At 50.0% G+C, this 13,598-nt stretch overlaps 1 protein-coding gene across 7 annotated transcripts in view; it reads left to right on the forward strand.

Annotated features, from left to right (window-relative positions):
- CCDC88C (coiled-coil and HOOK domain protein 88C) overlaps window positions 1-13,598 on the forward strand; it is a 146,159-nt gene that overhangs the window by 57,108 nt on the left and 75,453 nt on the right. For all 7 annotated transcript variants that reach the window (XR_015149473.1, XM_086363223.1, XM_086363224.1 and 4 more), the window contains one exon: window positions 8,862-8,931. Coding sequence is in view for 6 of the 7 variants with exons in the window: in XM_086363223.1 (XP_086219349.1) it covers window positions 8,862-8,931 (70 nt within the window). In the remaining variant the exon portion in view is untranslated. The remainder of the gene's footprint in view (window positions 1-8,861; window positions 8,932-13,598) is intronic.

Genomic DNA, 13,598 nt, shown 5'->3' on the forward strand with positions numbered 1-13,598 from the left:
TCTGGACCATCCTGGTCTCCTTGGAAACCATGAGCATCATCTTCCTCCTGGATGCCTCTCAGGAGTGTTTGTCTTAACTTCTCTGGGATCTCTCTCTCTTATTGGCTCTGCATTAACGGCTCCTTTTCAAACCCTCGTGGAGGGTCATTCCATGGACCTAAACTCATGGCATTTAGCAGCATTTGTTTCTCCTTCCTGGCAAAATGTCAGACCATAAAATTGTTTCTTTCATTTGGCAAGAGAAAAAGATTTCTTTCTTCATGAAATCATTGTTCTCAATCCAATAATCCCAGTGTTCTCAGTGGAAACTGAAGATAACCTTTGCCGCAGACACGGAAAGTGTTTCCACCCGGCAACTTTGCTGGGACCTTTTGTTTCTTCCACCAGCAGAGAAAGTGACCTTTCTATTTGAGCACGCACAGAGGTTGGCAGGAGCCGTTGCAGCATTTTAAGCCTTTTCAGTGAGGCCCCTACATTGCCACAGGTGGTGGGTGAACGTCTCTGGGATTCTTGAGCCTCTGTTTTCCAGGGGCTGATGCCCTTGGAGCTGATCCTCCACCCCACCCTACCCTTCTCACAGGGCTTCCTGCCTCCGGCCCCAGCACAGGCACCAGAGCTGCATGCCAGCCTCTGCCGTCATCCCTGGGTTCCTCTGGCTCGTGTCTCTTCCCAGCTGATGGAGGCTTTGTACTTCCTGATGGGGGGTGATGGGGTATTGTTTGATTTGGAGTGGGTGATTTTTAAGAAACCAATAATCCGCATCGTTTTTCATGTTGCATTGTGAATTGTCTCAGGAGAAAGGATAATTTTTTTTAGTGGATCTGTCGTGTTCACAGTTCCATAACTGATAAAGAGGTACTGCTGATCATACATTCTTTGTGGGAAGCCATGCTACAGGGTTAAAATGATTTAAGGTGATAGAACCACATTTATAGAACCTTTTTTTTTTTAAATTTATTTTTGGTTGTGCTGGGTCTTCATTGCTGCGCCAGCTGTCTCTAGTTGCAGCGACTGGGCTCTGTACTCTTCGCTTCGGTGCACAGGCTTCTTACCGCAGTGGCTTCTCTGGCTGCGGAGCGCAGGCTGTAGGCACTTGGCCTTCGGTAGTTGTGAGTCGTGGGCCCTGGAGCAGTCTCAATAGTTGTGCTGCACGGGCTTAGTTGCTCCGTGGCACGTGGGATCTTCCTGGACCGGGGATCAAACCCCTGTCCCCTGCATTGGCAGGTGGATTCTTATCCACTGTGCCACCAGGGAAATCCCGGAATCTTTTCAAAATGTTGGGAAAGCTTGCTCTTGGCCTGACCACTCTAATAAAGAGAGTTCTGTCATTTTGGCATATTTTTCTTTGAAGGTTTCTTCCCTTTGGCATATCTTTCATTTTCTGCACCCAGTTAGGTATTCTTTTATGCATTTAAGCATTTTCTGCCATCCTCCCAACCAGGATAGTGAATACCCAACCACTCCCCAGTGTCCGTTTGTGGCCTAATTATTAAAGTGCGGCTCCCTTGTCACACGCCCTGTCGTACTTGGGGGTGAAGCTTTGATGGGGGTATTTTAGAGCTTCTGTTTACTATTCTGCTGTTGACAGTTTTATGGCAGACAGCTTTTTGGGGGTACACACTTATTCTCAGAGGTGAGTCGAGGGGGTCATTTTGCGGGGTGGGGAGCTGAGCGGAGCTGAGTCCTCCTGTTCCAAACCAAGGGAGGAGGTCCTGGAGAAAAGCACAGGCTCATTTTTTGAGGGCTTCCAAGACGTTTGTCTGCCATGACTGAGTGGGTGCACTATTTATAAGTTCTGGATAGAGACTGGCTAGAAAGGAATTAGGAGGCCTGACCCCACAGGGACCTAATGGAGCCCACTGAGTGACGTGCTGGAAATGAGCCTCACTGAACTCCAGCTCTGGGAGCCACCGGTTACCTCGGGCCCGAGGGACAGACCCGGTAGACTGAGGCATCCAGGCCTGCCCTGGGGTCCCTCCGAGCCCCTGCTGTGCTGCCCCTGGCCTCTGCCTCCCCTCCCCTCCACTCCCACCTCTCTCAGAGACACCCTCCTCCAGAGGGCAATGACAAAGCCCCATCTTGTTATCCTAAGACTTAGCACTGCCGACATCCGTAAAGTGCAGGCAGTCGGGAAACTGCAAAGCTCCCTTGGGGGGAGTGAGGTTTGAGCGAGTTTGGGAAGGAGGACATTTGTAACTTGAAGCGCTGGCCTGTGTGAAGGCTGGTAACAGGAGGGATGACGAGGGCTCAGGTGACCCCTGGAGCCAGCCTGGAATGGCAGCCTGGGCCCTGTGTTGGGAGCAGTGTTCACTCATGGGGTCAAGCATTTGGCATCGTAAGCTCAAGTGCTTGGCATCATGGGCTGAGGGGTTTGGCATCGTGGGCTCAGTGAAGCCATGAGCCCGGGTGCTGGTCTTGTTTGCTGTGGGGAGGCCAGGAGGTCCCACCACCACGACGGCCACTTGTGTAGCTGTGATCACATCTAAGTTCTGTGCATGCCAGGTGTCTCTGGAGTCTGCTGTCCCCCTCTTGTATTGTCCTTCCTGCCACATGGCAGAGCCCTGTCACTGGTGAAGCCTGAAGCGGAGCACCCTGTCCCATGTCCTGGATTTTCCCCATTGGATACATCTGTACTTGTCCTAAGAGGATTCTAGGAGGAAGGGAGTATCTTCCTTCCCCTTGACTTCCTGGTTCTGAGAGCTTCTCTCACCTGTGACCCCTGGGAGCCAGTGCCCTGGCTTCCAGACGGCCCCTTGCCACTCCCCCCAGGTGGCCTCCAGAGAGTCTGGATCAGGAAACTGGCAGTCCGAGGGCAGTCGGAGTCTCTGAGCTTATTGACACGGTGTGAAGCCAGATGCTGCCGCTGGGACCGCCAGCTGGGGTGCCAGACGCTTCCTGGAGACCGTCCTGCTCAGTCTGTCCTTCCCCAAGGTGTCGGGCCTTGTTTGTGTTGACACAGCCCTGGAAGGAGCTTTGGAGTTGATCAGTTCAGTTCAGTCACTCAATCGTGTCCGACTGTTTGCAACCCCATGGACTGCAGCATGCCAGGCTTCCCTGTCCATCATCAACTCCAGGAGCTCACTCAAACTCATGTCCATCAAGTCGGTGATGCCATCCAACCATCTCATCCTCTGTCATCCCCTTCTCTTCTCGTCTTCAGTCTTTCCACCATCAGGATCTTTTCCAATGAGTCAGTTCTTCGCATGAGGTGGCCAAAGTATTGGAATTTCAGCTTCAGTATCAGTCCTTCTAATGAACACCAGGACTGATGTTCATTTAGGATGACTTTAGGATGGACTCCTTGCAGTCCAAGGTACTCTCAAGAGCCTTCTCCAACACCACAGTTCAAAACCATCGTTTCTCCTAAATTTCAGGTTTGCAGCCTGGATGAGGTCCAGTGGGCTCTTTCCCCTTTTACGTTACAAAGCCCTTTCTAGCCCCAGCCCCTTGCTGCTGAGAATCCAAGTGCTGCCACCCTCCTCTGACCTACTTTTGTGACTTTTCTTTTTGTCTGTTTAAAGTGGTTAGCAACGAGGTCCTTCCAAGATGCAGTTAGTGCAGTTTCGCTTAGGAAAAGGGAAATCTGGGGTTTCCCCCACATCTTATCCTAGCATCTCAGAACAAATCTAAAGGAGGTGCAGGACAGAGAGGGGAGGGGTGTACAAAGTCTGCTCTGGATCTCGGTGCTTAAATCCCTCTCGCCTGCACCCTCCCCCTTCACTGGCCCGAGCCCAGTTCTCTGCAGAGGGAGGGGGTCTCTGCAATGGCGGCGCCCCAGGCCTGACTCTTCCCTCCCACTGTCAGGCCACAAGAAGGATGGGGTGACATGAGAGGCCGCAAGGCTTGTGTGTGCCCTCGTCCCTCATCGCGGCCTCAGAATGCGACAGTGGCCTTTGTTTTGCCTTCGCAGAAGCCCGTGTGGCCCCAGGAAGGCTTGTTGGCAGATTTGAGGACTGCCCAGAGCACATCTCCGTACTCGTCCACCCCCTGCAGCCAGCGGGGGTGTGGCCATCGCCCGCCCAGCAGGCCAGTGTCAGCTGCGGTCTCCACAGTGGCCTTCTGTTCTGAGTAGCAGGCGGGAGGGTCCATTCGTCAGCAGCCTCCTCACGTCCCCACTAGATGAGGGCCTGGCCTGTCGCCCTGGAGGCCCCGCCACCCCGAGGAGACGCATTTGCTTGGCTCCCCTGTCTCTGGTGTTGTGGAGCATGACGGCCACTAGCCACATGTGGCTGGTGCCGCCTCCAGAATGTGGCTGGTGTGTGACAGAGGAAGTGAATTTTTCATTTACTTAGATTGAAAAACCAATTCTGGAATTCAGTTATTGGAAGAACTGTAAGTGTGTTTGGAACAACTTGGGTGTGTGAATCTACTTATTCAGATCATGTTTCCAATGACAGTTTGGCATTCAAATTCTGATGTGCTGCGAGTGTAAACTACACGGTGGATTTCAAAGACTTAGTGTGAAAAAAAGTGTGAAATCAAATCATCTCTTTCATGGTTTTATGTTGATTCGGTGGTGAAGCAATAATATTTTGGAAATGTTGGTTTAATTAAGGTATATTATTTGTATGTTGTCATTTGTTTCTTTTTACTTTTCTTTTTTTAAATTGGGGGGATAATAGCTTTACAATATTGTGTTGGCCTCTGCCATACATCAACATCAATCAGCCTCAGGTATAAAGAACATTCGAAATGAATGTTTCTCATGTATTTCTGCTAGACAGTTCTCACCGTGGTACTCAAACCTCCGAGGCTATTTTTGCTGGAATACGATTAATGGTCCTTTGGGGGGAACAATTAAGATCTTAGAGGTATTTTGGGCCACAGGATTAAATCTTAGGAGACCCATGAGGCTTTGAAAGGAACACATCAATAAAACATTGTTCATGAAACATTACTTCCTAACTGTGCAAGTGATACATACATATTGTGGGAAAATTAGAAAGCCCAAATTAGATAAAATTAAACTTCCAGGTTTAGAAGGAGAATACATGGATTTCCCAGAAGTATTTCCCAGCAGTCTTTTGCTTAGGTTATCGTTAGCATAAAAATTCAGCTTTACATTACTGCAGAGACCTTCAAGATGATTTCACATTCTGTATCTGCTTCATAACAAACTGTGGAAAATTCTTAAAGAGATGGGAATACCAGACCACCAGACCTGCCTCCTGAGAAACCTGTATGTAGATCAAGAAGCAACAGTTAGAACCGAACATGGAACAACAGACTGGTTCCAAATCGGAAAAGGAGTACGTCAAGGCTGTATAATGTCACCCTGTTTATTTAACTTACATGCAGAGTACATCATGCAGAGTGCCAGGCTGCATGAAGCTCAAGCTGAAATCAGGATTGCCAGGAGAAATATCAGTAACTTCAGATATACAGATGACACCAAGCTAATGGCAGAAAGTGAAGGGGAACTAAAGAACCTCTTGATGAAGGTGAAAGAGGACAGTGAAAAAGCTGCCTTAAAACTCAGCATTCAAAAAACTGAGATCATGGCATCTGGTCCCATCACTAAATGGCAAATAGACGGGGAAACAATAGAAACAGTGACAGACTTTAATTTTGGGGGCTCCAAAATCACTGCAGATGGTGACTGCAGCCATGAAATTAAAAGACGCTTGCTTCTTGGAAGAAAAGTTATGACCAACCTAGACAACTTACTAAAAAGCAGAGACATCACTTTGCCAACAAAGGTCTGTCTAGTCAAAGCTATGGTTTATCCAGGAGTAAAGTATGGATGTGAGAGTTGTACCATAAAAAAGGCTGAATGCCAAAGAATGGAAGTTTTTGAACTGTGGTGTTGGAGAAGACTCTTGAGAGTCCCTTGGACAGTAGGGAGATCAAACCAGCCAATCCTAAAGGAAATCAGTCCTAAATATTCTTTGGAAGGACTGAAGCTAAAGTTCCAATACTTTGGCCACTTAATACAAAGAGCCGACTCACTGGAAAAGACCCTGATGCAGGGAAAGATTGAAGGCAGGAAAGGGGGCCGACAGAGAATGAGATGGTTGGATGGTACCATCAACTCAATGGACATGAGTTTGAGCAAACTCTGGGAAATAGTGAAGGACAGGGAAGCCTGGGTGCTGCAGTCCATGGGGTCGCAAAGAGTCGGACACGACTGAATCACTGAACAACAACAAATTTCCTTTATAAACATGTGCACCCTCTTCAAGCACCCTGATAATAGGGCTGGTGCTCCAGACACTTGCACCACAGCAGAGCAGAAACCAGCCAAGACTCCAGAAGGGAATGTAGTTGGTTGACAGTGATAACAAGGAAATCTTCTAGAAGTTGGGCTGAGCACTTGAGTTTAGCATTGAGACCAGATAGGGACTCCGTGACATTGCTAGCAATGTTATTATTTATTGAATGTCCCCAAGTTAAAGTGACTTAGTTTTGATGTGACTTAGCAGTTCTTGGTGGTTTAGTCCCTAAGTCAGTCTGACTCTTGGCAACCCCATGGACTGTATACTGGAGTGGGTTGCCGTTTCCTTCTCCAGGGGATCTTTCCGATCCAGGGGTTGAACCGGGGCTGTTGCATTGCAGACAGATTATTTACTGCCTGAGCCACCAGGGAAGCCGTGACAGAACGGCTGACTTGGCTGGGAGTCCCTCCTTTTGCTGGGAGTGGATTTATCTGATTTTACTGGCTGTGTGTGTTTTGCCCGAGGGTGCTACTGCGGAATCCTTTGGTGAGCACATCCAGTTGAGAGAGACTGCCTTGACTTTTCCAAGCCCTGAAGGAAGGCTGAGGCTGTTACACAACTCAGACTCTGCCCAACACTGAGACTTGGCTTGAGAAAACACTGGCCGTCTCAGATGCAGTGACATGTGACCTCAGATCGTAAAGAAAGATGTCCTCCAACACTGAGCACAGAGGGGCCCGGAGTGTTTGGGAGTGGGGTACACCTCCTCAATTTCTGGTGTGGTGGGAGCCATGGAAAGATAATGAGGAGGGTGGAGCAGTTCATTTTGCACATTCTGTTGTCGACTTTAAAAACGTGCACTGAGTCTGATAATTAACTTTTTCTTGGGGCAGAGTGAGGACTGCAGCCTGGGAGACAGCACCTCAGATAGCTCTGAGAAGCTGCTCCAAAGAGGCAGGGTAGGGGGAGGTCATTGTATACGTGATATGGGTGAAGGGGGAGTACACGCAGTCAAGCACATATTTTTTCCAGAAGGCTTCTGCTAGTCTGGTAAAGCTTTCTGCTAGTCATGAGGAACGGTTGTCACTGTGAAGGATTTTTGTGCTTTTCTAGACATGGGGAGATATAAGAATTGGGCTCAGAAAATCAGCTCCTGAAAATACCTAATTATTTGAAGACCCCTCCTGCCAGTTTTTCCCCCAAGCACAGAGTGCCTCCCTTCTCCTCTCCACCCTGAACGCCTTTCAGGGGGTGTTGGAAATCAGCAGCTGCAGCAGCACTCAGCACAGTCTGTAGCTGAGACTGTGACGGTGTCGGCCTCTCCTGGCGAGCTTGCCAAGGCTGCCATTCCCATCTGAGGATTCAGAGAGCTCCGAGGTGATCAGCTGGGCCCTGCGGGATTAGCCGATTGTGTTCACTGTCCCCTTTTAATTCATAAGCGCTGGTTGGCAGTGTCCTGAGTTCAGAGAGTCCTCACGCCATGCAGTAGAGTGACTGCTGGAAAAAAAGTTGTCTCTCAATGGAAACATTTTTTTTAAAGGCGTAAGCGGAGCTTTGTTGGTCAAGAGTTTCTATGGTGACCACTTTTGCAAGACCAAGAATATTACTGAATCCTACTGCCTTGCTTGTCTTCTGTAGAATTAGATATTTTATCTTCTGGGTTTGTGAGAAACAAGGCACATGTGGGCAGGGGAGACCAACCTGCCCTGAGAAGTACTCTGGGAAATGTGAGCGGTGGGCCAGCACACTCGGATGGGAACTTATTAAAACCCCCATGACAAGGGGGCATGTCGATGGCTGATGCCTGGGCCTTCCTTCAGGGACCCTTGGTGTGAGGGCAGGAGGCTGGGCATCTCCTGTGTGCCACGTCTCTGGGGGTGTGTGTGGGGGCTTCGGATTAGCTCTGACTTATTCCTCCCCCAGGGAAGGACTGCGTGCTCCAGTCCATGGGGTCACAGAGAGTTGGACATGACTGAGTGACCGAACGACAGCAACAGGGAAGTCACTGCTGAAAAAAGAGAAGTGTCTTTATTTACAGCTTGTACCAAAGACGTACTGAATGCCAGAATCCTGAACTGTCAGTTTGTAAAGACTCAGTAACATCTCTTTTAATGTTTCAAAGTGAAAGTGAAAGTTGCTCAGTTGTGTCTGACTCTTTGCAACCCCATGGACTATACAGTCCATGGAATTCTCCAGGCCAGAATACTGGAGTGGGTAGCCTTTCCCTTCTCCAGGGGATCTTCCCAACCCAGGGATCGAACCCAGGTCTCCCACATTGCAGGCAGATTCTTTACCAGCTGAGCCACAAGGGAAACCCTTTTAATGTTTATTCTGCATTTTTTAGTTGCACAAGCAAATCATACAATAAAAATAAAGACATCCTTTAAAAGAAACTCACTGCTAGTCCTACTAATATAGCATCTAATATATCTTCTTTTCCCCCAAAGTATCTGTACACATGCAGACATAATTTTTATTTAGTAATAATCAAGGCAGAAGCACAGTTAGCTGTTTGGACTTTTCATTTATTTATATCTTACGTTTTCCTTCCTATTATATATATATATATATATATAGTATTTTCATAGCAACTGTTTTCATAATGGCTGCACACTCCTCCAGTTTCTTGGTACACTGTAATTTTCTTAATCAGTCTTTATTTTGTTTTCTGTTCTTAATGGCATCCTTTCCCCTTTGTTTCCATAGGAAGTTCTCCAGCAGCTGATCGTCATGAATTTGCCTAATGTCTTGATGATTGGCAAAGACCCGCTGTCTGGTGAGTGGAGGCCGCCCTCACCCCCCGTGGAGCCTGGGCTGTGCCCTGGGCAGCTGTTGGAGGCAGAGCTCTGGCTGCCAGCCTGGAGCCAGCACAGTGAAAACACGTGCTCATTTGGGTATGATTGTAAAGGATGGGCTTATAACCCCAAGGCTTTACGCCAAGAGCACGTTTCTTCCTTAAGAATATATCCTCACGACCGCTCAGATGGGAGTTCCAAGGCAGGTGAAGCACCGCTTCCTTGGTCTGTGGGGCTGAAGTAATATGGTGGCTCCCCCACCACCCAGGGGTCTCTCCTCATACCATCATGGGGTGTGGTCCCTATTGACAAGAAAAAATCTTTGAAAGGGAAAGTGTTAGTCGCTCAGTCGTGTCTGACTCTTTTCGACCCCATGGAATGTACCCCACCAGGCTCCTCTGCCCATGGGGATTCTCCAGGCAAGAATACTGGAGTGGGTTGCCATGCTGTCCTCCAGGGGATCTTCCCGACCCAGGGATCGAACCCAGGTCCCCTGTCTTGAAGGCAGATCCTTTAGCCTCTGAGCCACCTGGGAGAGAATCTTTGGAGGGAACTAACACCCTTCCGCTGGTATCCTGTGCCACTTTATTTGCCCCATGCACATTCACTGGGACCCCCTGTCACGCGTCCGTTCTCACATCTCCTGCTGGTCTCTGGGGCCCGAGTGGGCAAGGTCCTGAGTCCTGGTCTTGGACACTTGGTATGACTTTGAAAGCCTGAAATGTCCTCCCGGACACCTCACAGAAAGCCAGAGCTTAGCTCCAACCTGAGGATTAATGCACTGTGAGTTGAACGGGGTGCTTCCTTTCCTCCCCTCCATGGTCTTGAGTGTTGACCTGAACCTGTGGCTCATGGATGGAAACTTGTGGGCCCCAGGGACAGATGTGCCTGCTGGCTGGGACTCCCCTGGTTCCCGTGGAGACCTTGGGAGCCTCCTGGACTGGGTGTGGGGTCAGGGCATGTGGAAAGGATCCCACCATGAGAGGCTTTTGCGGGAGGAGCTGAAGCTTGCCTCTGCGGGTACCTCCTCGACCTGCTCTCAGGGGAGCCTGTCCACGTGAGCTCAGGTCGTCTGGAGCGCAGAGGAGCGGTACACCTTGTGACCCGCCGAGGATGTTCCTCGTCGAGGAGCCCTGGCCCTGAAAGCAGCAGCAGCAGCTTCTGGGGGCACTGGGTCAAGGGAAGCTGAGCATGAAATCACTTTGCTCGGGGGGGGGTCCTTCTTGGACCCCACTCCCCTGTTCTCTGCAAGAGCCCAAGGAAAGGGTTTTTTTGATCTCCTGTTCGTCTTCAGTGCCACCGGCCCATGAGCATCACATTGGCTCTTCAGGGTACACCCAGACCCACCTGGCAGCCCCTGGCAGTAACGCCCTTCTCTACTTGCTGTGTTAGTAACAGGGAGCCCTTGGTTTGCGCTGTCCTTGGCTCTGCCCTGGAGCCATTTGTTTTCTGGCTTTATTTCATGGTTCCCCTAGGTAGAAGGAAATGGCAATCCACTCCAGTATTCTTTCCTGGAGAACCCCATGCACAGAGGAGCCTGGCTGGTTACAGTCCACGGGGTTGCAAGAGTCAGACATGACTTACGATTAAACCACCAGGTAGGGGATGCCAGATGCAGCCCCGGGCACCAGGGACAGCTGGGACTCTCTCGTGTTTCAGCAGTAACATGAGGAAAATGAGGGACTGCTTTGCTTAGCAGAACTGTGCTGCTTGTCCTGCCTTATTTGGGGGACTGGTATTAAGAGAGAGGTGCCCAGAGAGGTTGGTGGTTCAGGCATAGTTCTGCTGTTCCACCTGCTCTAGAGACAGCGTTGTCAGATGAGGAGAGGAAAGCAGAGGAGCAGGAAAGAAGGTCCCTCCCTGCTTGAACACTCGGGACCCAGTGTGTGCTAGGCACCAGACGTGCATTTAAAAGCGGAAGTGAAAATGTGCTTCTGGGGTGTGGCCGTGCCGTCGCATTTATAGATGAGAGAATGGCAGGGTCGAAGTGACAGGCCCTCAGCCACTTGACCCATGAGCAGAGGGGAGTTTGAGTGGGAGTTTGTTCCACCTGAACCCTGGGCCTGAGCCCTGGTCCTTATCCCACATGAACAGCTCAGGCAATTGCCAGTGTTTAACCATTTTGACCTACAAAAATGACAGTGACGTATGAGTTAATCTGGTGGCTCAGATCGTAAAACACCTGCCTGCAATGCAGGAGACCCAGGTTTGATCCCTGGTTCAGGAAGATTCCCTGGAGGAGGGCATGGCAACCCACTCCAGTATCTTGCCTGGAGAATCCCCATGGACAGAGGAGCCTGGTGGGCTACAGTCCATGGGGTCACAAAGAGTTGGACACGATTGAGCAACTAACATTTATGAGTCATTCTCGTGCTAAACACGTCTTCCTCCCCCACCGTGTCACCCATCACCCCATCACACTGCGTGGTTTGCCACCTTCCTGTGCTGGCCCCTCCCTTCCTACTGCTGTGGGGGGCCCCTTCTCCAGAAGGCACCTCTGCTCACCAGAACCCTGGCTCCAGCCCTGCCTTCAGAGCCTCTCTGTTCCAGCCTCTCTGAATCACATGGGGAGAGAGACTGTCCACATGCAGGGAACCCAGGTCCCACCTCGAGTCTGGCAGTGAACAGAAACACCTGCGAAGATGTGGACACTGATTTTTAAATAGCTTTATTAAGATATAATTTGCATACCATAAAATTAACCTTTTTTTTTTTTTTGGCCACTCCACATAGCATGTGGGATCTTCCCCCACTGGGGGTTGAACCTGTACCCCCTGCACTGGGAGCGTGAAATCTTAGTTACTGGTCTGTCAGGGAAGACTGAAATTCACCTATTTTAAGCATATAGTTTAGTGATTTTTTTCCCCCCCATAAATGTACAAAGTGGTACAGCCTTCCTCACAATCCAGTTTGAGAACACTCTCGGGAAGCTGATTTTAAACTCAGTTCAAAATTTAATGGATTTTAAACTCAGTCGTGTCTGACTCTTTGCAACCCCATGGACTGTAGCCTACCAGGCTCCTCTGTCCATGGGGATTCTCCAGGCAATTCTGGAGTGGGTTGCCATGCTCTCCTCCAGGGGATCTTCCTGACCCAGGGATCGAACCCAGGTCTCCTGCATTGGAGGCAGATTCTTTACCGTCTGAGCCACCAGGGAAGCCCTTTAAATGGACAGGTGAATGGAATGTCTCCAAGTCCCTAGGGCCGTATGGAATCAACTTATATCAGTCGAATAGGTTCCGGCCCCAGTTCAATGGAGAAGTTAAGATGAGATGGGGACCTCTGGGAAAGTTAAGGACGAGAATTCCACCCAGTGCGGCAATCTGAGAGGGCCCCCAGCAGGCAGGGCTGACTGACAGCGGCTTCTGCCGAGAGGGGAGGGGCTGCCTCCCCCAGAGCGAGGCTGGAGGGATGAGAGCTGGGAGCACGCATGGGTAGGTTTTGACAGGAGTCTCAGGGGAACTCTGAGAGCAAGAAGGTTGTCAGGGGATAGGCACCAGCGAGAAGAAGCAAACATGAGTGCCCGAGACACATTTGTGGAATGGTGTTTTCTGTTTTAAATTTTAAAAGTAGGTGGGTGAAGCATTTGGGGCTTCATTTAAAATAAAGAATAAAGTTGGTTTTTTCTTGTGTGGTTGCCTAGAAGGGGTGGATGGGAGGCTTTTTTTTTTTTTTAAACAAATTTTGTCATCCAGCTCAGGAGCACACCTGTGTTCTTTTTAGCTGATGCTGACACTGTACCGTCATTTATAACATTTCAGTTTGGGGTTATTTTTTGGTTTTGGTAAATGCACCTCCATGGAGAGACACACACACACAGTCACACACACAGTGACACTGAATGATCCCAGAACACCAATCACTTGTCCCCCTCCCTCTGACCTAAACAAGGGAGATGGCACGACTCACACTATGAGATGTTTCCGTATGTCTGTCATCCTGCACCCACCAGACAAAAGATGTTCTCTTTTTTCCCTACCTCAGGTGGGATTCAAGGGCAGTTCAGTGAATATGAGAAAAGACTTCATATATTTAAAAATCTGTCCTCACTAGCTGCCCTCCTGGCCTCCAGTCCCCATTCTCTGCTTTCCTGTCTGTACCTCGAATCATCTCTGCATTTCCTCTCTGACTGCATGATTTTGCTCCCGTCTCCTTGGATACCTGTCCCTGGGGAAGCATCTTGTCTGGCGCCTCATTACTGTGGACCCCACTTCTTGGAGCCTGGCCTGGGGTCCCCTGGACCCTGCTGTAGGCCTCTCATGTTCGTCCACGGGTGCACAGCAGAAGAGCCTTCCCCGGCGGCTGGGCCAAGTGCAGGCTGCCGGGACTGGTGTCGCAGGCTGTCCTTCGTCTTGTTTCCAGGCGGCCACGTCTGATCCTTCTCTCCGACCCCACTCCCATCCCTCAGGCAGGTGCCCTGGCTCTACCTGCACCAGAGCCGCACTCTTCTCTCCTCCTGCCCCGCTGCCCCCCTGGTTCCAGCCGCCACCATCCTTCTCCTGCCTAGCACCTGGGTGGCCTTCTAACTCTGTTCCCTTGGCCTGAAATGCTTTTCCCAGATATTCACAGGAATCACTTCAGTTCAGTCACTCAGTCGTGTCCCACTCTCTGCAACCCTATGGACTACAGCATGCCAGGCTTCCCTGTC

Source organism: Bos grunniens, chromosome 21, assembly GCF_055505025.1.
Source record: "Bos grunniens cultivar Pamir isolate PY7600 chromosome 21, Bosgru_T2T1.0, whole genome shotgun sequence".
NCBI classification, from domain to species: domain Eukaryota; kingdom Metazoa; phylum Chordata; class Mammalia; order Artiodactyla; family Bovidae; genus Bos; species Bos grunniens.